Genomic DNA, 25,480 nt, shown 5'->3' on the forward strand with positions numbered 1-25,480 from the left:
GTTTAATTTTTCGAACATATAATCATAATATCCTCTTTCTTTTTTTGTTAAAGCATTTATAGATTAAACTGGGCAATGCTCCATTCTATTATCCATCACAGTTCCAGTTGTAAAATATCCCATTTGTTTTAAGTACGACAAAAGTTTAATTGAGGTATAGAAATTATTAAAATATATCTTATGATTTATAGAATTCTAATAAATCTCTTAATATCTGGAATTGTTATACATTATTAGGCCTATTCGTTTGTTTTGCATAAATATTACTTTGATCTACAATTAGGGAATATAAGTCTTCGCCGAAAATTAAAAAATATATCTGATGGATTTTTACGATGCAAATTGTCTTAAAGTTTTATTATATCTTCATTTTCCCCATTGTAAGGGATTGTAGAATATAACGTGTCTGTTTTCTCCATTTTAAATGGCGAGAAATCACAGAATAGCCATGTAGCAGGGTTCTGGAATGTTGAATTATGAATCTCCAATTCACCAACAGTATTTGAAGGTAAAATTCTGTCATTTGTTAAGTCATTTTAGAAACAATTCATTTAAAAATTTTAATTAAAAATTAAATATTTATTTCATAGAATCTTGATTTTTTAATTAGTCATCTATTATTTTGATATTTTTGATTGAATTGACAAAACAGGTGCATAAGAAAAAAAATATTCAGCTAGGAAGAGGGTACAAATAATTTAAAATCTTTATAAATAATTTTAATTTTCGAATATTTATGAACCGATTATTTGCGAATAATTTCATATAATTAGGTCGAGATGAAAAATTATAAAAGAATCATATTATTCAAGGGGGCTCAAAAATATTTTCAAACAACCTTTTTTTAGTAAAAAATTTTAGGGGGCTCGAGCATCCTTCCTTCCTCCCCCTCTTTATTAATGGTAAAAGTTTTAAGTATAATATAAAAAATTGTAATTCATTATGTTAAATTTGATTTGTTTGAATTTTTTAAAATAATTTATACTGCTAGATGGTTAATGGTGCATATATGCACCAGTCACCTTTGAATGGTTACCAATTAAAATTTTAATAATTTAAATTTCAAAAATGATTGATAAATATTGATATAACTATAAAAAATAATATATACACTAGTTTTCATCGAAATAATTTTATAATATGCTCGTGAGATCACTTAGAAGAATTTGCATATTAGACTTCATAAATTCGCCATGTTTAAGGGCTTCTTTCTTAGGGACATAAAAAAATTTTTTTTAATATATTTATTTTCCAGTTTTGAGGTACAATGTCTAAACTTTATAAAAAAAATAAAAATTACTATTTTTAAAAATGATATATAGGAGGTGGTGTATACATGCACCGTCAACCGGTAATGGGTGCAAAGTTTTTAATTTATTAAATTCTATTATTTGAAATATGCTAGATTTTATATGTATAAATAATAAGTCGGTGCAATATGAGGTATTTTATCTAGATTTTATTGTGCATCATGCAATAATTTTATATGCGCTATTAATATTATTTTATTTTATATTATGTATTATATATTTTATTATATGCGCAATTGCAATGAGTATTCTTCTATATGTTCAATTAGTATGAATTTATATTAACAATTCTTAAAATAAAGTACAAGATTATCATTTTATAGGAGTTTTTTTTCAACAAAAATGTGATAACTGTTATATTATGCTTAACCCGTTTTAGACCTTGTTGCCTAAAAAAAATAAAAAATATTAAAAACTTGAAAATGGAGTCTTTTAAAAGAGGCAAGTGTGTTTATGTCGACCATGACTTTAGATTCAATTGAGGTCATGCCTTCCCTTAATATTTAGAGGTTGTATTTCATTCAAATGATGAGGCTAAGCTAGTTCGCATCTTAATCTATACTATATCCAAAAGTAACTCTTAGTTGTTAATTAATTAAGAAATTTTCCCAGGTTTTTGTTATACAAGGTTTTCAACCATTCGTGGCCCTGGGTGTCTTTGTTTTAAAATAGTTGAATATCATCAAGAGATAAAGAGGAAGATAAATTTTAAAAAATATATCTGATATCAGGGCTGAAAAATTATTATATGAAATATTTATATGAATGTTCGTAATAATTATATTAAGTTTTCTTTATTAGACGAACCAAATGGTTGATAGGAGCTTCTGCATAATAATTTTATAACGAGATTTCAACATGTCAATTGTAACTGTTTAAACATTCGTTTGTCTTTAAATTTTATTTCTATATATCCACAGATATTTTGGTATTTTTTAAGCGTTATAATGTTTCTTTTATTCTCATCTAAGCATCTAATGACTTAAACTATTTATTTTCTTTTATTTTTTTAAATGTTAAGTGATTTATATATTACTTACTGAATTATCTATTAACTTAAATAAAACTTTTATTTTTTTGGTATATGTTTTTATTGATTGAATTAAGTAAAATTTAAAAAAAGATACGCTATTTTCTTGATCATAATATTAAAATTCGCAAGTGCTAAATTATTCATTACGTGTATAAAATAAGTTTATAAAATATAATAAATGATGCTTTCCAGCGTCTACATGTCAGAATTTTCATTAGATGCAAACCCTCTTCAAAAACCTATGACTACCCCTCTAAAAAATTTCGCTACCTTCGGCGATGTTTCCCTAATATTAATTTCACCGTTTTAGTTATAATGATACTCTTTTCAGAAAATTTAAAAAGAATAACTTGTATTTTATCTCTACTACCAATTATCAACATTTTGTGAATATAAAGGAGTTATTTTTTATATAATAAATTCAATTAATACCCCCATCATTTACAATGAATTTATTATTATAGCACTATGAACTTGCTGAAAATGTCTAAACCTTTTAAATTATATTTAAAAGAATAGTAGAAACATAGGCGTAGCCAGGGGGGGAGGCAAGGGGAAAATCCCCCCCTTCAGGAATTTATCACTTTTTGTGAATATCATTTTAAGCTAATAAAAAATATCTCCCTTAGTCCCTCCACCACTCCCTGACCACCAAAATGTATGCATATTGTCATAAATGAGTGACATATTTGATGATATTTATTGCGTGAACATTAATAAATAAAATTGTGCAGGTTCATTATTAGACCGTATTTTAATATTTTGTTTTATTTTATTTTTAGATATCGAAATTAAGTTTTGTTAAATCATAATGAGATTGTATTTTATGCGCTTCCCTATAAAAGGGAAGCGAAATATTATAAAATGATTATTAACTATTTTATTTTTGTTTTTAATATATTTTTTTTTTTGGTTGTAATAGTAAATTTTGAAATAAAATTATTCATTTTTTTGTGTGGGAAATTCAATAAAATTATTATACTCGGAGTTTTGCTTTCTATTCGGACTTATACGGCACAACGTGATAGTTGGTGCCGTGACCAAAAAATTAAAGTAAAAACAATTATTTTTATAAATTATTTTTGGGAAAACATTTTTGTGGAGCGTTGTGGTGGATAAGATCGCCAATTTGAAGAACCGTCAAGAGCAAGTACCGTCAAGAGCAAGTACCGTCAAGAGCAAGTACCGTCAAGAGCAAGTACCGTCAAGAGCAAGTACCGTCAAGAGCAAGTACCGTCAAGAGCAAGTACCGTCAAGAACAAGAACCGTCAAGGACAAGTACCGTGTGTAATAAGGGACCGTTTGGGTTGAAAGACCGTCAAGAACAAGTACCGTCAAAAGAGGTGACTGTGGAGTGAAAATTTTCAAAAGACGTAAAGTACACGGAAGTGCTGCCCAAATTTTTGCCGATATAAATCTATTAGACGAAAATCAAAAATTTACTAAAAAAGTAGAGTACACGGAAGTGCTGCCCAAATTTTTGGTTATATAAATCTATTAGACGAAAATCGAAAATTTACTGAAAAAGTAGAGTACACGGAAGTGCTGCCCAAATTTTTGTCTATATAAATCTATTAGAAGAAATTCCAAAAAAGTTTATTAGAAAGCAAGTTACACGAAAGTGCTGCCGATTTTTTTTTCAAAAGACGTCAATACACGTAAGAGATTAAAGATTAGCGGAAGGTATTGATTTTTTTTTGAAATTGATAAATGTATATGTGTATTATTGGAGTTTTTACCTTATTGATTTTATCTTATTGTCTGACATTACAAGTAGTTAAGATATTTTTGGTGAAATTAATTATTAATTTTTTGTGAATATTTTATAAAATTTAGTGTTGTTAGAGAAATAAATTAGGAAAAATTTAAATACTTAAATATTTTAATGAAGGGTTTTAAAATTACAAAATATGTGGAGTTGCAATATAATGTATTGGGAGCGGTGGTAGTGTTGATGATATGGTTGTGTAGTTTATATTTTGGAAGGAGAATGCGAAGAGAAAGGAGTATTAGGATTCGTGGGCAATCGTTGTTGGTAGAGGGGCATAATGGAGAGGATGATAGGTTGGGGAGAGTGACGTGGTTACCGGTTCAAGAAATAATGAAGGGTTGGGTCAATAATGAAGAAATTGACCGGTTAAAGAACGAGAGGATAGATGACAGACATTTGGATGTATACCGTGGACGTCAAGATATGCCAAGGCCGTTCAACAGTGGGGGACAGAGAGGTCGGAATGGTAGATGTTATAAATGTGGGGAGATGGGTCATATTGCGGTGAATTGTAGAGATGTCAAATGTTTTGCGTGTGGGGAGATGGGACATATTTCGACATATTGTCCGGGCAGAGCAGAGAGAATACGTTGCACGGGTTGTGGAAGATTTGGACATGTGTTAAAGGATTGCCGAGTGGGAAAGGTGGAAACAAGGGCAGGTTTTCCACAGAGAGGAGAGTCGTCGGGGGTCGTGAATATGAGGAGTATGACGGAGATAGCTGGAAAAGAAGGAAAGGATATTGGAGAGGAGATGACGTGTTTCAAGTGCCGAGAAAGGGGACATTGGGCCAGAGATTGTAATAAAGATTGACTATATGATGGGAAGGAGAGTAAAATAATGACCGTGGCGTTAGGAGGGGGCAAGAAAGAGTTGAGAGTTAAAATGTTGCAGCAGGAGGTTCAAAGGGAGTTAATGTATCTGCCGAGTCCAAGGGTATGGTTCGATATCAACGGGAAGATGGTATCTATGTTATTTGATACCGGAGCAGCTATTTCGGTGATGGGATATGAGGATTTTAGAAGACTTTGGCCGGGTAGTAATATAATTAGAGACGTTATGCAAGTGAGGCAGTTTGATGGATCGGAGATGGAGATGATGGGAAGAGTGCATATTGGGGAGGTAGGAAGAGAAGGATGTAAAATGTTGGACTTATGGATAATTAACCGAGACGTTGAGCCGGTGATGGGATGGGATTGGATTACAAATGTAGGGCCGAGGTATGGATTCTGGGGAGTATTTGCCCGATGGGGAGTATTTGTGGCGATCGAAGAAGATATTCGGGAAGACTTGATAAATATGGTCCGAGTGAATGAAGAGAAGAGAATGTCGAGAGAAAATTTGGAATGGATGGAGGGCCGAGATAATATTGAAGTAGACGATGGAAGATCCATGTTTTGGGGGGAAAGTGAAGAGAATGCGAGAGAATATATGTTGGGGAGAGGTCCGATTTATGTAGATGGAGAAATAGGAAATGTCCAAGACAGTAGATATGGAGTATTGAGGCCGCTGGTTAGTGAGAAGAAGGGAGAGAATTTTGTAGAACAAGGAGTTGCGAAAAATTTGTGGGGGTGTGGAGAGGGAATAAAGGATGTCCAAAAGGAGGTGGAGAAGTTAGTGGAGAGGTATGGAGAAATATTTGAGGAAGAGTTGGGTTGTTTGAAGGGTTATGAGGTGGAGATTCGGATGAAGGAGGGATGTGTGCCGAAGTATTGTGCTGTACGTCGTGTACCTTTTGAATGGAGGCGAGAGGTAGAGCAAGAGTTGGATAGATGGGTAAAGGAAGATATTGTATGTCCGGTCGAATTTAGCGAGTGGGCGACACCTTTAGTACCGGTGAAAAAGGCTAATGGGAAGTTGAGATTATGTGCAGATTTCCGAGTAACATTGAATCCGTGGGTAGTGGAAGTAAAATATCCGTTACCGAGGATAGAGGAGATATTGGCGAATTTGAAGGGGAGTTTATATTTTTCGAAGGTGGATTTTTCTAATGCGTATTTGCAGTTGAAGGTAAGGAAGGAGATGCAGAAGTTGCTGACCATAACTACGCCCAAGGGACTATTTGCGTTTAAGAGATTGCCGTTTGGGTTGAGTGTTTCGGCACCCATATTTCAGAGGACAATGGCGGCCGTTTTTCAGGGTTTGGAGGGAGTGTTTTACTATATGGACGATGTCTTGATAACAGGTATTACGCAGGAGGAGCATAATAGGAGGCTGGAGGAGGTATTTTGGAGAATCAAGGAGAAGGGATTGCGTGCTAGTAGAGAGAAAAGTATGTTTGGAGTAATGGAGGTTGTTTATTTGGGTCATCGGATTAATGGAGTGGAGGTTAGACCGTTGGATAAGAATATGGTGGGTATTGCAAACATGTTGAGGCCGAAATGCAAGTCGGAAATACAGTCGTTTCTGGGAATGGTTAACTATTATCACAGGTTTGTAGAGAATTTTGCGGAGATAGCGGCACCTTTGTACCAGTTGTTGAAAAAGGGAGAGAGATTTGATTGGGGAGATGAACAGGAGGAGGCGTTTGAGGAGTTGAAGTGCCGGATTGGAAAAGAGCCCGTCTTAGTGTGTTTTAATAATGAACTGGAGGTGATATTGGCGGTAGATGCGTCTCAAAGGGGAGTAGGAGGAGCGTTATTGCATCGTATAGAAGAGCTGGAGAGACCGGTGTTATTTTTTTCTAGAATTTTTAGGGCCGCGGAGACGAGATATTCGGTAATTGAGCAAGAGGCATTAGCTGTAATTTTCGGATTGACAAAGTGTCGGGAGTATTTGATTGGGCGTCGTTTTGTAGTCTATACGGATCATAAGCCGTTGATTCATTTATTCCGGAAGGATAACAAGGAGTTGATGATGTCGCCGAGGTTGCAGAGGTGGTTATTGATGGTGGGTAGTTTTGACATGGAGATGAGATATCGTAGAGGCCGAGAAAATTATTTGCCGGACATAATGTCGAGATGCGGAGCAGGGGAGGATGTGGAAGAAGGTAGTACAGAGGAGATGTGTAAGAAGGAGGTAGCGATGGTCATGGTGGTATCGAGAATGTTGAAGGGAGGTCCGGTAACGTGGGAGGAGATTCGGAAAGAGACGCAAAAAGATAGGGATTTGAGTCGAATAAAAGAATGTATAATGGGCCGGAAGCCGTGGAAAGAAGGAGATAGAGCTTATAAAAATGTTGGAGGAGAATTGACGGTGATGGACGAATGTGTAGTCCGGGGAAATAGGGCAGTGATACCTGGGAAGTTGAGAGGAATGGTTTTAACAATGTTGCATGCAGGTCATCAGGGAATGGAGCGTATGAAACAATGGGGACGAGAATATGTATGGTGGCCGAGGATGAATGTGGAGATTGAGGAACTAGCAAGACAATGTGTAGTATGCAATACTTGGGCCAGGATGCCAGCAAGAGATAGAGAAGGGACTTGGCCGAAAACAGCGGAGCCGTGGGAGAGGGTTCATGTCGATTTCTTCGAGTACGAAAAAAAGGATTATTTTCTAGTGGTTGATGCATTTTCTAAATGGGTGGAGTTTGAAGTTGTAGGAGGGTTGACAACGCAAGTAGTGGTCAGAAAATTGAAGAATTTGTGGGCAAAGTTTGGAGTGGCTAAATCAATCGTGTCTGACGGTGGACCAGCGTTTAGTAGTGCAGAGTTTGCGAAATTTTGCAAAGAAAATAGGATACGGCATATTTTATCTCCTCCATACCACCCAAGCTCCAATGGGCAGGCAGAGCGGATGGTGGGGTTGGTGAAAGATTGGTTACGAAAGGCAAAGTATGGGAAGGGAGAAGTATGGACGTCGGTGATGTATTATAATAATAGTAGGAGGGGAGAGGATTTGTCTCCAGCAGAGAAGTTTTTAGGGCGCAGAACGAGGATTGGGTTAGATGCTCTGAGGCCAGAGTCTGAGGGTCCGAGGAGAGAACGGGAGGAGGAGGGACTAGCAAAGTTTATGGTGGGACAGTCGGTGTGGGCGAGGGTATATGGTGAAAAGGAGAAATGGCGAGCCGGAGTTGTGATGGAAAGGGTGGGAAAAAAGTTAAGTCGGGTCCGTTTTCAGGATGGTAAGGTTGGTGTAAGACATGAAGATCAGATACGCAGAGGAACGGAAGCGGGGCGAAAGTGACAGGGGCAAGAGGTCAACGAGAGGTCCGAAGTTCAAAAAAATATATATAGGTCAAGGTCACGGGGGTGGTGTAGGTGGTCGTTCCGGAAGGCGGAAGGGAAAGGGGAAGTATGATATAAAGAGGGGTATATATATATATAAGGTGGGAATATAAGTCAAAGTATGATCGAGTCAAATTGTAAAGAAAAATTATAATGTATCAGAGTAAAATAGTAAAAGGAAAATTGTTTTTTTTTGAATTTTTTTTTGTGTGAAATTTGGTGGAGCTGAAATAAATATTAGAGAAATGTTTAAAAAATGTTGAATTAAATAAATTAAGGAGAAATAAATTATTAAAAAAAAAAAATATTTTTTTGGAAGTTTAGGTTAAATAAAATAATGTAAAGGGAAAAGGGTTTTGAAAGTGTATATTAAGTAAAATAAATTTTCGAAATATATTTGGTGGAATAAACCGGTAACGAAGAAGGAATAAGCGGCGGAATAATATTGAAGCGAAAATAGTTGAAGGTTCTTGTGGTAAACGGAGGGGCGGAGGCAGGAATAGAATGGGTATGAATAATGGGAATAGGTGGATGGGATGATGTAATAAAGAGAAGTATTGAGAAAAATAAAAATTAATTTTAAAAAAAAAAAACAAAAAGTAATGGTAAAAAAAAAAATTAATAACGGGGTTAGGGTTGAGTGATTTGTATTATAATGTTTTTTATATTATAATGTTAATAACGGGGTTAGGGTTGAGTGATTTGTATTATAATGTTTTTTATATTATAATGTTGTATTTTGTTGGCAGGGAAGAGTGAATTAAAAGGAAAAAATAATAATAATAATAATAATATGTTAATAAAGAGAGTAATGGTTGTTTGTTGTTTTTAATTTTTCTTAAGAGAAAAATAGTAGGAGTTAAGGTTAAATGATAAAAAATATAATAAATAAAAGTTTTTCTGTTAACGAAAATAGAGAGAGAAAGAGAAAAAAAAATAGAGTTAGGAAGATGGGGTATTGAAATATAAAGGAAATGATTTACGAGTAAGAGAGTGTTGAGAATAGGAAAATTTTGAATAAGTAAGAGAAGAAGAAAACATAAAATTCATAATTTTATTCGGTAGAGGAAAATATCATTTTATTCGGTATGCCGATTGTTAATAAGTAAGTCGTTATATATATATATGCAAGGAGAGTGATGAGGAAAGGGGAGGGAAGAAAAGGGGGAAAGCAAAGAAAAAAAAAAAAATAGTAATATGAGAAGGTAAATAATTATGTGATATAGATATGTAGACCTGGGTACTCATTTGATGCGAAATACGATAATTAGTGCGGATATGGAACCGCTTGCTAGTGAATGGAGGGCTTTAGCCCAGGAAGGCACGAGATCAATGGAGGGGAGAAGACCATCACCATCAGAGCACTCAAGGGAAACGGTACGTGAAGAAAGAGACAGGGTGATATGTTATGGTTGTGGAATGGCGGGACATATCCGCCGGTGGTGTCCCAAGGAACGGTTTGATACTATGGGAGGGCGAACCTGGAAGGAGTCGGAGCCAACGTCCGCATCTTCCGATAACAGAGCAATACAATCAGATCAACGAATGGCGTCGGACACGCCAGTGTTACGGGTAGGAGAAGATGAGTATAGGCAGTTGTTGGGGCCAACGAGGTCCGATAAAGGGGGGAAATGTCATAAATGAGTGACATATTTGATGATATTTATTGCGTGAACATTAATAAATAAAATTGTGCAGGTTCATTATTAGACCGTATTTTAATATTTTGTTTTATTTTATTTTTAGATATCGAAATTAAGTTTTGTTAAATCATAATGAGATTGTATTTTATGCGCTTCCCTATAAAAGGGAAGCGAAATATTATAAAATGATTATTAACTATTTTATTTTTGTTTTTAATATATTTTTTTTTTTGGTTGTAATAGTAAATTTTGAAATAAAATTATTCATTTTTTTGTGTGGGAAATTCAATAAAATTATTATACTCGGAGTCTTGCTTTCTATTCGGACTTATACGGCACAACGTGATACATATAACTTAAACAATAATTCGGAAGAAAGAATGTAAAAGTTAATATTTTTTTTATAAAAATATTCATCATAATTTATACATTTTTGGAAAATAGCATTTATATATAAAAAAGAGTGAACCAAAAATGCTTTTTGAAAAATGGAATATAAGATAAGTCTTAAGACAAAAGTGAAATGTAATAAAATTTTTAATAATAGATCCATAAAATTACTAAATAATATAATATATCAAATATAATTTTTTATATAGTGAGTAATTTTATTTTATTTATTAAAAGTAAAATATAATTATAAAACTATTAATAAAATTAAATTATAAAATAAATTTAAAAAATTAAAGGACAATACAAACAGTGTAATATTTTATGTCTTAGATTTACAGTATATCTAATTTTATCAATTATCATATGACAATCAACTAATTTTTACTAATCTAGCCAATTATATATTTTAAAACTATAAAATATTGATAAGGACATCAGAAAATATCTTTTAAAGACATTGTGAAATAAATAATATGAAAATTAATTTTAAATATTCTTTTTAAAATAAGATGGCGTTCAATAATTGAATGCAAAATGTTGCATTATTTATTATCAAGAGCATTGATTAGTAAAATTTGTTAAAATATTAACTGTAATATATTCTCAAATTGTAAAATATGTCTGTAAAGTGGAATTTTACCTAGTATTTTGTAACTAATTCTATATAATAGAGGAATATCGTCTATATGCCAACTTACATTTTCTAAATAAATTTCTTATACTTGTTTGGAATAAATTAATACCATGCATTTATATTAATGTATATACAAGTAATTTATTGTATTTTATATAAACTAATAACATATTTGTTCTCCCAAACGGGAGTCTGGGGGCGAAGCCCCCAGTAATTTTATAATTCCTCCCCCCCCTTAGGAAAATTCTGGCTACGCCTTTGAGTAGAAAGTTTTATTTGGAAAGTAATTCTATGATTGTTTGCAATATATAGATTTGGTCGATGAATTAGTGTAAATACCGTCATTAATTATTAGTGAATATTTTATTTTATTATCGTTATTACAGCCCTCCCCTCTTTTACGCATGTGTCAGATTTTACAGCAAATTTTGTCCTATTTAATCTCAAAATTTAATAGATAACCCCCAAAATGTTCCTACCCCCATTAAAGCCGTCTACCCCCTATCCCCCTCAAAAAAATAGGATGCAATGTTCCTACCCCCTCCGCTTATGTAGGCGCTGATGCTTTCCAAAATCTACTATTTCTCACAGTAACAAAAAAAATTTACGAAAAGAATAATATTTTTTTAAAAATATAAATAATAGATTATTCTACAAATCGTATTAATAGATAGCTTAGCAGCAAAGTCCAAACAACGTTAGTTATGTTAAAATACTTAAATTATATAATTGTGTGTAGTGTTGTTAAAAAGTCCGAATTGTGTCGATTTTATACAGCTGGATTATATTTAATTAAACTTTTATAAGAAAATAAATAAAATATATAAAAAATCTACGTTTTTATTCATTTCTCCAATTAGGTCTTGATCATTAAAAAATAATTATAATTACATATATTTCGAATATATTGCCGAATCCTTTTAAATCTATTTTCCTCTGTACTCAAAATTAAAAATTTATTCCTGTTAAAGAAGCCATTTAAAAAGTCATGTCGAAATTCACTTCTATACTTGCAAGAACATTTTTACAATGTCGTCCTATGACAAATGTCTCTACTAAAAATATGAATATGCTATCATTAATGAAATCCAATAGCAATCCTATAAATCGTTTAGCTATTCTCTCTATTAGTGATTTTAACAAGAGACATAAAAGTAGTGCTACATCATCTCTTGCCGATAAAGAGCTGGCTACCTTTCTTCAAGATGAAATAGAAAATGAAACAAAATCAATGGAGACTAAGGCTACTTCCCCAACATTTGAAGGCTTTAATACTGAATTAAAGGATGCTAAAGTTATATTGACCAAAAAATCTGGAAAAGAATCTTTCAAAGTTATTTTTAATGTAAATAATTCACTAGATAATAATTCAGAGGAAGAATATTCTGAACAAAAAAATGTATCTGACAATAAATCAAATGAAGATGTTGAGTTAGGCTCTCCAATCTCAAAACCCACCTATACAATAGAGCTAGAAAAAAATGGTCAGATAATGGCTTTTTATTGCTCTTTTGCAGAAGAGGGGTCTTATGAAGATGGCAACCAATCTTCTCCAGATTCTGCTGGTTATTCAGATCTATATAGAATAGATGAAATATCAATATATCAAAATGAATATACAGATGATAGTTATTCAGTAACTTGTGATCTTTTAGATGAACAAATGTATGAAAAATTGTTTAACATGCTTGAAGACAGGGGTCTTGGAAATGAGTTTGCTAGTAAATTGGCTGAATTCAGTACAGCTTATGAACATAAATTGTATGTTAATTTGCTGTCAAAAATCAAGAATTTTATTTCATCTTAATGTAAAATCAAAGTATATACTATGTAAATAATTAACAAAATAAAATTTTATAAATTTATATTGTACGAACTGATTTATTTGACATTGTTATAAACTTGTTTACATATTAAATATAATGTCCAAATCGTAATCATAGGTAGAAATAATACATTAAAAAATTATAATTAATTAATTAATAAGTAGCATGGTATGCCAGATATTATTTCACAATTTTTTGATCTATTTTGTCTTTAACAGACACCCAAATTGATAGCAAGGCAGATGTTATATAAGGGTTTATAAACATTGTAATGTGAGGAATGATGTTATTTGGATAAAGCCTAAGATTAGCGTAATTAGGATATATTGGGATAGTGTTTGGTAAGGCAGTGTTTAAAATTTCCCATCCCAAATTTTCTTTTGTGAACAAATTTTTTTCTGGATTCTTCCTAAACACTTTAAAATATTAAAATAATTTTTTTTATCATTAAGAAATAATTTCAATGTTTTACTATTAGCGGATTGATAAAATTTAGTTAATAAACTAAGATATATATTAGCTTAGATACCTTGGTTAGCTTGTTAAACACATTAGGTATTGTGGCATTTGTTAATTATATTTAAAATGCATCTATTCCTATAAAAAATCTCTCATACAGATCACATTAGTTTAAAAAAATGTTTGATATAAAATACAATGATTTACTATGAGTGGATTGATAAAATTAAGTTTAATAAACTAAGATACATATTAATCAATTAGCTATTATTATAGTTTTAGCTTTTTAAATACATTAGGTATTGTTGCCTTTAGTGATCTGCATTGGGCCTAATTTTTCAAGCCCAGCTCGGCCCCAAAATTTTTTTAAAAAAGTTTTGCCGGCATGGCTCAAACTTGTATTTCATTTTAAAAAAATTTACGGGGCAGACCCGGCCTGAATTTATTTAAATATAGAAATTAATTTTTATAATTACTTAAAATAAAAGACATATGTTATATAGCTATTAGTTTCAATAAATTAAAGTAAATTTTTTTTATTTTACATATAAAATTGATAAATTTTGATATATTTAATAAAATTTCCAAAGTCCGTTCAGGTCGGTACTAACTTTGTGGATCTCTAGTGTTGCTTTTGTTAATTATATTTAAAATGCATCTATTCCAATAAATCTCACTGATATAACATTATTTTTAAAAAATGTTTGATGCAATAAATTGAAAAATGATGCAATTTATATGTATATTTTTTTTATAGCTAGTAGAGTATATATATGTCTATATTATATAATATAAATATATATATAAACATTACATACAAGGTGCATAAACAGGAGTTTGCTGTAAGGGAAAGGTAGGGGGGGGGGGTGATAATAAAATTTATAAAAATTATTCTAGGAGTCATTTAAGAATAACTTAAGTTCCATAAATATTTTTAAAACTAATGACTAGTGTTGCTGAAATGCTAAATTTGATCCGATTTCCAAAAACGGTGAACTCACTATTTTATCCAGAAAAAATATGATGCATTCCTGAAGATTATGCTCTGGTACAAACAAAGGTTTGGACATTTATTAGCTAAATTTCAAGATTTAGGCAACATTTTTATGGCTAAAATCTTGAGTTAGCCAATACACGAATCATAAATCTATTTTTAAAAAAAATATTTTGTTCGTATATAATTGACACCTGAATTTGAAATAAATGTCTCGAAAAAGGGGGACATTGTAAAAAAAGAAGGATAAACTTTTTAATTAAGCATATAAAAAATTTGATATATAATTAATATTGGAAATATAAATTAATGCGCAAAAAATATTCTTAAGAATTATGGCATCCAATTTTTCAAAAATGGCTAAACTCAGTAGCTTAACCAGAAAATCATTGCCCAAACCACGTGATTTGGCTAATGGGTGTTCAAGCCCTTGCCATCTATGAACAAATCCTTCCGGCTTACGTAAATATTTTTTCTGGATTAAAATGCCGTTTAAACAACACTATACTAAAAATAATTTTAAAAAAAAATTCAAAATTCTTGGGATTGAGCTGGGTTGTGCAATGATTTAGCAGTGCTTGGTGTTCCATGTATATATTAAGAAGGGCTAACACCTACCTAAACTCTGTAGAACTTCTTATAGGTAGGTAAAAGGCTGTAGTACTTCTTATAGTAATGTCGGTAAGGGGCTCGATTTGAGGCGATTTAAAAAAAAAAGGCTTACTTCAATATTTTACCCAGAAAAATATTATGCTAAGCTGAAGATTTTGATCTTATATGGTACAAAGAATTGGACACATTTTAGCGAAATCTCGGTGCTTAGGGAATATTTTTCTGGCCAAAATATTGACTAATTAATGCCTTTAGAAAAGCTTCCATTTAAAAAATCATATTTCTGAGACTTAGATCCAATCCCATTTACGCTTAAAATATGAAGGGCCAGATCGGTTAGATCGAAATCTAGACTCGGGTCATTTAAAGTGTCGGGTTAGGATTTAAACTTTTCGAAAATAATCAGGATGGACCATGAGTTAGAAAATATCTTCTTTTTTGATTCCATGGAGTTTTTTTTTTGAGAATGCTTAAAATATGATTCAAGGATGAAAACTTGAAAAAACTCTCATAAATAAATCTTTACGATCTTTCTAGAAAATATTTGAAGATATTATTTATTTATTTTTGGAAACTAGTTAAAACGAAATGGATTAGGAAAAACGCAGTTAGTATATGTAATTTTTTATTTTACCTAACAAGTTCATAAAAAACCGGGTGCAATGTAATTTATATATTTTCAATTAAAACAGGCGCGAATTCGGTTCTAAAATAAAAATCCGGGCCGGGTTCGAATCTAAGATAAAAATCCGGGCCGGGTTCAAGTCTAAGATAAAAATCCGGGGCCGGGCTCGATTCCCGGGCTTAAAATAAAATAAATTTGCGGTGCTTTAAAGTGTAGCATCACTTTTTAAATTTAATATTAATATATATATTTATTTAATTTCATTTTTTATAAAAATTTAATGCGTATTATTATATAAAACTTTTAGTTAAAATAAATATTTTAAAAAAAAATAGGCAATTATATAAAAAAAAAAAACTAAATAAAAATTTAAAAAAGAACACATAAAATAAGTGCGAAAAAATTTTAGCGTTTCAAAACGCAAATATTTTTAAACCCATTCGTTTAAATTGGACAACATTTTTTTTTTCAAAAAAATTTTCGGGCTCGACCCGAATTTTTAAAAAATAGATATTATTTTATTTTTGTTTTTTATAGCTAAAAATGGCGATTTCAAATATTTGGTCGTTAAATATACGGCCTAACCCGGCCCGGCCTTGCTCGGCTCGGCTCGGCTCGGCTCGGCTCGGCTCGGATATTTAAAAAAAAATTTCAGGCCCTGCTCGGCCCGGGTATAACGGGCCGGGCTTAGGGTCGGGTCTGCAGGTGATATATATATATTGTGTAATCATTTAATATGCTATGCTACAAGGATAATTTTAATCCCGCGGACCCAAGGTTACTTATTAGTTTGGGGGAATTTCCTTGATACTGACTCTGTACTTCTTTTATCGAGCATAAACAAAGACCTTCTCCGCAGATGAGATCAATAAAAACCAACAAAGATATTAGTTTATCTAGTTCATACCTAGTGTTGTTAAACGGCTCGTTGATTTTTTAAATGGCCATCTCACTACTTCATCCAAGGAAAAATTTTCCCCAAGCCCTGAAGATTTCTGCTCTTAGAAGGAATAAAGGTCTAGACATTATATTATCGACATCTTGAAAATTAGGACACTATTTTTCTGGCTATAATATGTCAGTTTACAAAACGAGCGGTGTAACTACACTATCCTTGCCTTTTGGTCCCTATCATCGTGTTTACTTTTACTTTTGGTTAAGAAAGCTCTATAAACTAAATAAGGAAGATTGGTAAGCGCAAAGAAAGTGGCAAAAATTTTATAAATTTTAAATAATATTTTTTTTAAAGCTCAAACCCACCCCGACCCAATTTTTATTTCATTTTTTTTTTGGGTGCAAGCCCTGCTGAAGTCAGGGTCCTGGTCTGACTATCAGGGCTCTGATACAGATATCAAACTTGAAGTGGGGCTAGTTCCCCTACTTCTACGACTATGCCTAAATTTATTTTTTTTTAAATAGGAATGATTAATTTTAAAAATAAAAGGTTTTACTCGTAGGGTTGAGTTGATGTGCTAGCGTTATTATATTGTTCATCAGCATCGAAACGTAAAAATCGGACATGGTAATGTTGGGGCCTGGCAACACACGATGACTTTCAGAAGGCGCAATATTTTTGTTATCGCATTTCAAATGTTGCCGGTTGTGAACAGATCCAATATCAGGAATAGGAATACTTTGCTTTTGATTAATCTTACTATCATGGACATTCCGATAGTTCGTAACTGAACCGTTGGCTTTGGACGAGTTTTCCTTTCTCGTGCAATTGTTATTACGCGAAGTGAGTGGCAATACATTATGGTTCGAAGGGTTTATACAGTGTTTACTAATTATGGCACAGTTTAGAATACTCATGGATGAACATGGTTGGATAGCGTCGTTTTTGGGAAATGACGATTGAGTTGAATACGAAATGTTTCGATTATTCGGGGTGATATCATTGGGTTCCGCGAAATCGAGGTCGGAATCTTCTAGCAATTTCTTACACATTATTTCGAAATTACTGTCCCCTTGATCGCATTTCAAGTCGGCGATACTGCTTCTACGAAATTGGTTAATGCAGCAAGGCTCAGACTTATATATTTCAGATAATTTTTCGTTCATAGCACCCTCGTAGGATGAACGAGAAAGGGCAGTAACTGATGGAAAGTGCAATATGGAAGGCCATAAATCTGTATCCGGCTTAATTTTTTCATAGTCGCCAAATTTCACCCTGTCAAGACTTTCATTGGACACGTGATTGTTCGGAGATGCATCCTTTGCAAAATTTTTGTCCTTGGTGGGGGTAAAAATATCGGGGCTAGATTGAGATCTCGCCTTGGAATTGGACAAAGGGGAACGTCTACGATTTCCAATCCATTCTTCGTCAAATACCGTCTTATTAGAGTTCACCAACGTATTATCTAGATTACGGTTAAATTTAGCAAAATGATCGTTTACCGAAGTAATTTCCTGAAAAATATATTTCGCTTCGCTGCCGTAACTGTCCTGAACCTTTAATTTACCTTTATTATTGTTATTATGACGTTGTATAATGTGCTCCGTTATCGCGACCCTATCCGAAAATAGGTGGTAGTCGTGAGATGGCTTTTGCGACTCTTTTTTATGAGCGTTTATGAAGGAATCATCGTTTTCAGAATTCTTGAACCAAATGTCGTTAGTGGTTTTGGAATGTATTCCGCGAGATTTATCGAACGCCAACTTGGAATCGCGATTATTATCGCCCGTCCCCGCTTTCTCACTCCGCAATCTAGAATAATCTCCTCGGTACTCCATGAAAGGATTCGGCATCATTAAACTTTTTGAATGTATAATATTGTGGTTAATTGATTCACGTTGACCCCTATGCGAACCATCAAGTTTCGCGTCATTACTCTCTCGAGCATTAACTATCGGGAAATTCAAATGATCTCCGCCACCATCGAAATTACCTTCATCTTTAAACTTGCCACTTATTAATTTATTGGATTTCCGGTGGAATTCTGGATTATCGATTAAACATTTGCCAGTGATGCTATCCACCCGATTCGCGCTAGCGGGTTTACCTAATTTATTGTTTATCCTCCCAAATATAGAATGATTGACATGCTTGATATCCGATCCGGTGATATTCGTTACGTTCTTATCGGTCTCCTTTGTTGAGTATGATGTTTTATCCTTATCGCATAACAATGTCACGTTTAATCCTTGGTTTAACGATATTTCTCTAGACTTCACGGTTTTTTTGTTTACCAGCTGAGTATTCGGGATATCGCCGGCATCATGTACAAATATGTGAGTCTGTATTATCCGATCAAAATTGCTCTCGTTTGATTGGTTAGCGAGTTTACTAGTCTTGACGGCGTCCGAGTACGTTTTAACATGCGATTCAAGTTCCGAAAAAACGGTATCAACAAATTCCTTCTTCCCAGGTTCAATCTTTTGTTCTGTTGATTTGTTATTATCGCCAGTTAAACACCGAGTCCCCGCGTTAGCGTAGCATTGCCGATGTTGACAATCATGGCGCATAGATATAGGCTCAAACATCTGATCGTTATTTCTGGACTGCCTCTTGCATATGAGCTTTAATTCAATAAATGTAAATATTATATTGTAAACACGGAAAACATTTCTGCACAAAAATTGTGCTGCAAGACAATCCTCTAATCATTCCATTTTTTTCCATCTCAACCAATCACCTTCCATTATAATATTAGATTGCTTATTTAAGGGTTTTTTTCTAAAAATGATATATTTTACTTTTTCAATACAGTTTCAAATAAACTGAACATCATCCATGGCTACACACTAACCCCCTTAAGGTAGCAAATAGAATTAGGGGAGACTGGTCCGCTAAAAGAGGGATTAACCTGCCTCCTTCTCTCCCCCATGAGCTGAATTTATAGTAATCGCAAAAAAAATTTGCCAAAATCGCTTACGAAATATACGCATCACTTGAGTGATATCGCGTTGTTTAGCGGTTACTATAAACACGGTATAAAATTTTCATTACAACGTCTGTATTAACTTGCATTTCCGTGAATAATAAGAAATAATTAGATATAATTTAAATGAAGAAAATGTATATATTTATATATAACTTTGTGGCCATTGTAATCGACGTATTTAACGCGGCATAGTTCGCTTCCGCTAAGCTCATCGCTGAACTCTATGAAGGCAAAGCCTAAAAAAATTTGTAAGATTACGGAAAAATGTATAAATCATTCAAAAGTAATGACATATTGAAGATCGGCGCGGCCCGGACAGGGCAAAAAAACGGGTTGGGTTGGACGCGCGAGATATTTTCAAGGATCGGACGGAGTCGGATATTCGCCGATTTTTTTTAAAGCGACAAAATTATCCGATTATTGGAAAAATTTGCCCTGGAGAATTGGCCCCGAAAAACTGACCCATTTGTAAATAATTTTAAAGGCAAATTGAAAAATACAAGAAGTGAATGAATGAAGAAACGGTCTTTTTATATGTTTGCTAATTGATATAATTTAAAATTTATTTTTTTTTAAAAAAAATGGCCGAAATAACTGGGCCCCACTTGCTATAAGGTTCGTAGTTTTTCCAAGCCCGGATTTTAAAAATTTTAACCGTTTCTCAGGTCTCTCAGGTTTTTGGGGCAGACATGCAAGATCTTTGCTAAAAAATAATCGATGGCTCAGAAAAATCGGTAAGTTTGGAAATCCTATCTCTAAACTCCTCATCATTGTTTTTTTCCAATAATATTTTATTGTATTTTGTAGTGTTGTTAATTGTAACTAGTAACTCTTATAACTAATTATGTTTCAAAAGTAACTGTTAAGAACACTAGCATTTTGATATCTTTACTATATAGACTTTTTATGCCAAATTCGCGGTATAGAACGCCCATTGTGTCCCAATTTAATTTTACCCGCTCTGATTTAGCAGCTCACCTTTTGAATGAACATACAGGTGGGTTTCGAATCCGACAAGCCGACATTTTGTCCTATCTTCGTCTGTTAACGTATCTTCGTATACGTTTCATTTTTGCGGATGGTTATATTAACCGAATACCGAGGCGCAATCCGGAATTCTCCTCACAATAACCGATTAGACATAATTAATTTTTATATCGAAAATAAGTCCGGTTTTTCTCGAATTTATTTAAATCATAGTTTTACAATTTATTTTTTTTTACAGTGGATGTAAACCGAGCCATTTTTGATACGTCCTACTATACAAACAAATAAATAATATTGGCGCCTTTTTCTCTATCAATTTTATTTCAAAATTGATTACCCCGACCCAATTAGGTCTTGGAGATGGAACGATATATATCTCATTGCAAAAGAATTGTCGATATACATTATTCCGAAACATAGGTTATATATAATTATTAAACAGTTACATTAATGTCTCCATTTAATATAAATTATTTAAAATTCGCACGATTAGACAGCTGATTGATTTTTAAAATCTGTTTTATGAGATCAATTTTTTCTAAAAATAATATTAATTTTATCTTTAATACATGATAATAACCTTGGTTTTAATAAAGAAAAATTGATTCTCATAAACCGATTTAAAAATCGATCAGCTGTTAAATAGTGTCGGATCGGATCCCACTTTGAATGCGGCCTTACATGAGATTTATCGCTTCAAAAACATTGGGTGGGTGGGGGGGGGGGGAGTGGCATATAAATCAAAATCTCGCAACCCATCAATGGGATTTTGATGGCGTGAAATTTCGAAAATTCATAGATCACTTTCACAAGTTATATCCTCCCGCCCTAAAAAAAAAGAGGACCGGTCCTAATTTTGCGGATAATTTAGCTAGGACACCGTTTTACCGCTCGCTTATACTTACCCCACCATCCACGAGAAAAATATTAAAATATTCATTTTTATATTAAATTTAAAAATTGGAATAAATGTCGCATAAAAAAAAAATTAATTGTTACCACGTGATTTTTTCTTCTCGTAGTTGTACATTATCGACACGCTATTGATCTTATCAAATTAAAAAAATAATAAATTATAAAAATAAATATTTTATACAATATCAAATTCTCCTTCTCTTCTCTTCTCTTCTCTTCTCTTCTCTTCTCTTCTCTTCTCTTCTCTTCTCTTCTCTTCTCTTATCTTCTCTTCTCTTCTCTTCTCTTCTCTTCTCTTCTCTTCTCTTCTCTTCTCTTCTCTTCTCTTCTCTTCTCTTCTCTTCTCTTCTCTTCTCTTCTCTTCTCTTCTCTTCTCTTCTCTTCTCTTCTCTTCTCTTCTCTTCTCTTCTCTTCTCTTCTCTTCTATTCTATTCTATTCTATTCTCTTCTCTTCTCTTAGAGCCTTCATGAAATGATGACAGTTTAGTAGCGTTGTTAAACGGCCCGGGTTGAGCCGATTTTTAAAAGTGGCTAACCAAAAATATCACGCAAGTCTATAGATTTTGCTCATAGGTGACGCATATGATTGAACATCTATTGAACAAATCTCGACACTTAGGCAATATTTTCCTAGCTAAAATGTTGAGTTAGCCGTTTTTAAAAATAGGCTCATATCGAGCGTTTAACAACACTTCTTTCTTTCTTTCTTTCTTTCTTTCTTTCTTTCTTTCTTTCTTTCTTTCTTTCTTTCTTTCTTTCTTTCTTTCTTTCTTTCTTTCTTTCTTTTAAAAGATTTTATGATTTAAACGGAAGGAAGAAGAAACGCATATTTTAAAAAAAATAAATAGTTAAGATACTTTTCCGTATTTGAGGAAAAATTGTTCGAGCGCCTTTTCATCGCAATCTTGAGGTAACCCTCCGATAAAAATCTTTTTAGGTTTAATCATAAATCTAACGAAAAATCAGATAAAATGATACAAGCAATATTTTGAGCAATATATGTAAATTGGTTGTACTTTTGTTGAAGCTGGGTTCGGTTCTTGGGAAGTTATAAAGGGGTTTCTGGTTAGAAACGTCAGATCTGCATTGGTTCTACTAGGATTCCACAATATCGATTAATTAGAATCGATATAAAACTATATATTGGACATGTTAAATATAAATTGGCTGTAATTTTGTTGAAGCTGGGTTCGGTTCTTGGGAAGTTTTAAAGAAGTTCTGGTTAGAAACGTTAGATCTTCCTTGCCTTGGTTCTCCTAGGATTCCACAGTATTGATTAATTAGAATCGATACAAAACTATATACTGGACATTTAATTAAATCAAAAAAAATAAGAGGCATAGTCAAATATCGAATTAATATGCCCAAAATAAGGTTTCAAAAAAAATTGCGATACTAAGGATAGAAGGCCAACACTGTTACGGTTTTAACCACTTAATAATATTTTAATAACATCTGATCCAATCGCACTTTTAACTTAGGTGTCATTAAATTATATTTTTTATCCTAATATTATTATTCTAAAGAAAGAAAGAAAGAAAGAAAGAAAGAAAGAAAGAAAGAAAGAAAGAAAGAAAGAAAGTAAGAAAGAAAGAAAGAAAGAAAGAAAGAAAGAAAGAAAGAAAGAAAGAAAGAAAGAAAGAAAGAAAGAAAGAAAGAAAGAAAGAAAGAAAGAAAGAAAGAAAGAAAGAAAGAAAGAAAGAAAGAAAGAAAGAAAGAAAGAAAGAAAGAAAGAAAGAAAGAAAGAAAGAAAGAAAGAAAGAAAGAAAGAATAATCAACTCATCTCATACACGCAATTCTTATAGGTAGCTTCAGCCATTCAATAATTCTAATGTCCAATGTTTTAAGGATTCGAGCATAAAGGCACTTCCTTTTCCTTTTAGTCCAGGTCTGGAAAATAATATAAAACAGCTGACTCTCTAACTTACCTTTCATTTTAAGTGACATTGATTTTTTACATCGAAATCTTGCCACTATTTATATCTAGATTTCATAGCTGCTGTGCTTTTATTTTCTAATACTCTTTGGATTTTATTTAAACTTAATCTATCCATTTAATTTAATTCATCCACGTCAACTGATTTCATCATTAAATGATTGACCAAATATGCCCTCGTATCTTATTTCCTCTAACTCAATCAACAACTCTCAATACATTCCAACCAATCAAACCATCCTTTGCCTAGTAATGGTGTATCAATATTTTCATTTGTAAAATTATAAAGAAATTTCACTATCATTTCTTAAATCACTCCTTACTATTTAATCGCGATAAACATGAGCGGAAAACGCAATTTCGGTTAAAATTATTTAACTTTCAGATCAAACAATATAACGCTTTTTTAAAATAATAAATTTTTTGAGCCTACATTTCTTTATTTTATCCTTCCTGGAATTTTAATATAATCAGCACGTCAATTTTTTTTTTTTAAAGCCAGTGACAAGAATATAAAAATTACACCTTTAAGAACAATTTGAGATCTTTCATGCTAAATATTAAAAAGTAAAGTATCATTTTATAGTAAGCGCGATATCGCAATCGAAGGGAGTGTCATTGAGTTTCTAGGGAAACTTAGATAGTTGCCTTTGAATAATGCGATTTTGAATGCTATAAATTATTCAGTTATGCTGTTTGCTTAACCTTCTTCGAGGTCTAACTCCTATGGCTTTGATTCTTCATATAAGTGATAGATAAAATCTCCCAAAACTGAGGGTTACACTGCATCATTTATAAGTAAATGCGTTATCTTCAAGCGTGGGCGTTAAGAGGATTCAGTTTCTAAAAACTTAATTTAATAATAAAGCCAGAATAGAGATTAGCTATTATTTTTATAATCGTATCGCATATGTTTTTATCAACGCATCGCAACATATGTTTTTCAAATATTATTATAGCGTTTATCATCATAGCACTCCGTATTTATAAAATTATACCTATTTTAGTGGATTTATTCTGTTATAACGCAACGCTCGAAGATAACACGTTTAGTATAAAGGAGGCCTTAGACGATCGCTTATCATATATGGCGAGATTAACGGATTCAAGTCGGGCTTAGCGATCGTTACAGGCGATTAATGAAAAACGCCGAACTTTAAATGGAGTATTTAAATGTCCTCTAAGATAAAGATCATTCTAATCAATCTAGCAGAAGTGATAAGTTCAGAAGATTTTTAAAATTATTTCAAGTTATATGAATTATATATGATTAACTTTATAAAGTTTAAGGATCTTGTTAATATAGGGTGGAGGGGGGGGGGAGGGTTTGTGTAAAAAGGTAATATAATACTATTAAAAAAAATAGTAAAATTGAAAAGTATTTTATGCTTACATGTTTTTTTTATAGGGAATATTAATTTATTAATCAAAATAAAAATTCGATTCTAAAGAATTATATTTTAAAGTTCTTAGAATAATTCCAATATGTTAGATGAACATTTTGGTAAAACTTAGAAATTTACCAATCTGAATTTCAAACTTAAAAATTTGCTCAAATTAAAAAAAATTTATTTGTGACCTATACTTTTTAATATATAGTTGTTAATGTTAGACATGTAAACTATTAGTGTATTTTAAGTTATAACATCGAGTTAAAATAATAATATAATAGAGTTGTTAAAGGAAGACGAAAAAAATCTACCATCCAGATTTTGGCAAATTGTTTGGATCGTCGATCCTTTAAACAGATGATCGATCTTTCGATACTTTTCAAAAATTATTTTCTTACTTATTCATTAGAAAAATAGAATAATTTTCATATATTAAATATCACTACAAAGTTTAAGGCTTACCGGAATTTTCATAAATTTTAATTTCCGCCATTTTTTTTGATAAACTTTATTTCTAAAGCAAAATCTAATGAAAACAAAACCGTATACAACGCGATTCAACAAAAAAAAATGTTCCATTAGAAAAATACGTGCCTAAAATGGAATCTTTCCCATGATTTGCCTATCGTAGTAAGAAATATCCGGAGTTCGAACGGTGGAAAATGTTAATCACTATAAATGGTGTTTAATATCAATTAACTAAGCAATTTCCGGTGGGAAATTAGTACATTTGTTATGTCGCCTAACCTTAGCCAATACCAATAAAGCCTAGCCAAGCTTTTAGCCTAAAAATTAGGCTGAAACCTCTAAGTTGAACCTTAACTTAGATATTGGAAACTAAATCTTTAGGATAAAAACTTGACAGAATCATTTTGGAATTGGTCAAAGTTAGGTGAT

At 32.4% G+C, this 25,480-nt stretch overlaps 1 protein-coding gene across 1 annotated transcript; it reads left to right on the forward strand.

The window, feature by feature from the left end:
* Positions 1 to 11,913: 11,913 nt before the first annotated feature.
* On the forward strand, positions 11,914 to 12,875 carry LOC135928317 (conserved regulator of innate immunity protein 3-like). The gene has a single exon (XM_065464759.1). It carries the CDS (start codon positions 11,942 to 11,944, stop codon positions 12,758 to 12,760), a length of 819 nt encoding a protein of 272 aa, XP_065320831.1. The 5' UTR covers positions 11,914 to 11,941; the 3' UTR covers positions 12,761 to 12,875.
* The last annotated feature ends 12,605 nt before the right edge of the window (positions 12,876 to 25,480 follow it).

The sequence above is a fragment of the Gordionus sp. m RMFG-2023 genome, chromosome 4, assembly GCF_954871325.1.
Source record: "Gordionus sp. m RMFG-2023 chromosome 4, tfGorSpeb1-WG-v2, whole genome shotgun sequence".
Taxonomy (NCBI): Eukaryota; Metazoa; Nematomorpha; class Gordioida; order Chordodea; family Parachordodidae; genus Gordionus; species Gordionus sp. m RMFG-2023.

Bases quoted from the DNA above. Each gene is read 5' to 3' on its own strand.
- LOC135928317 (XM_065464759.1), top strand. From the start codon at position 11,942: ATGTCGAAATTCACTTCTATACTTGCAAGAACATTTTTACAATGTCGT.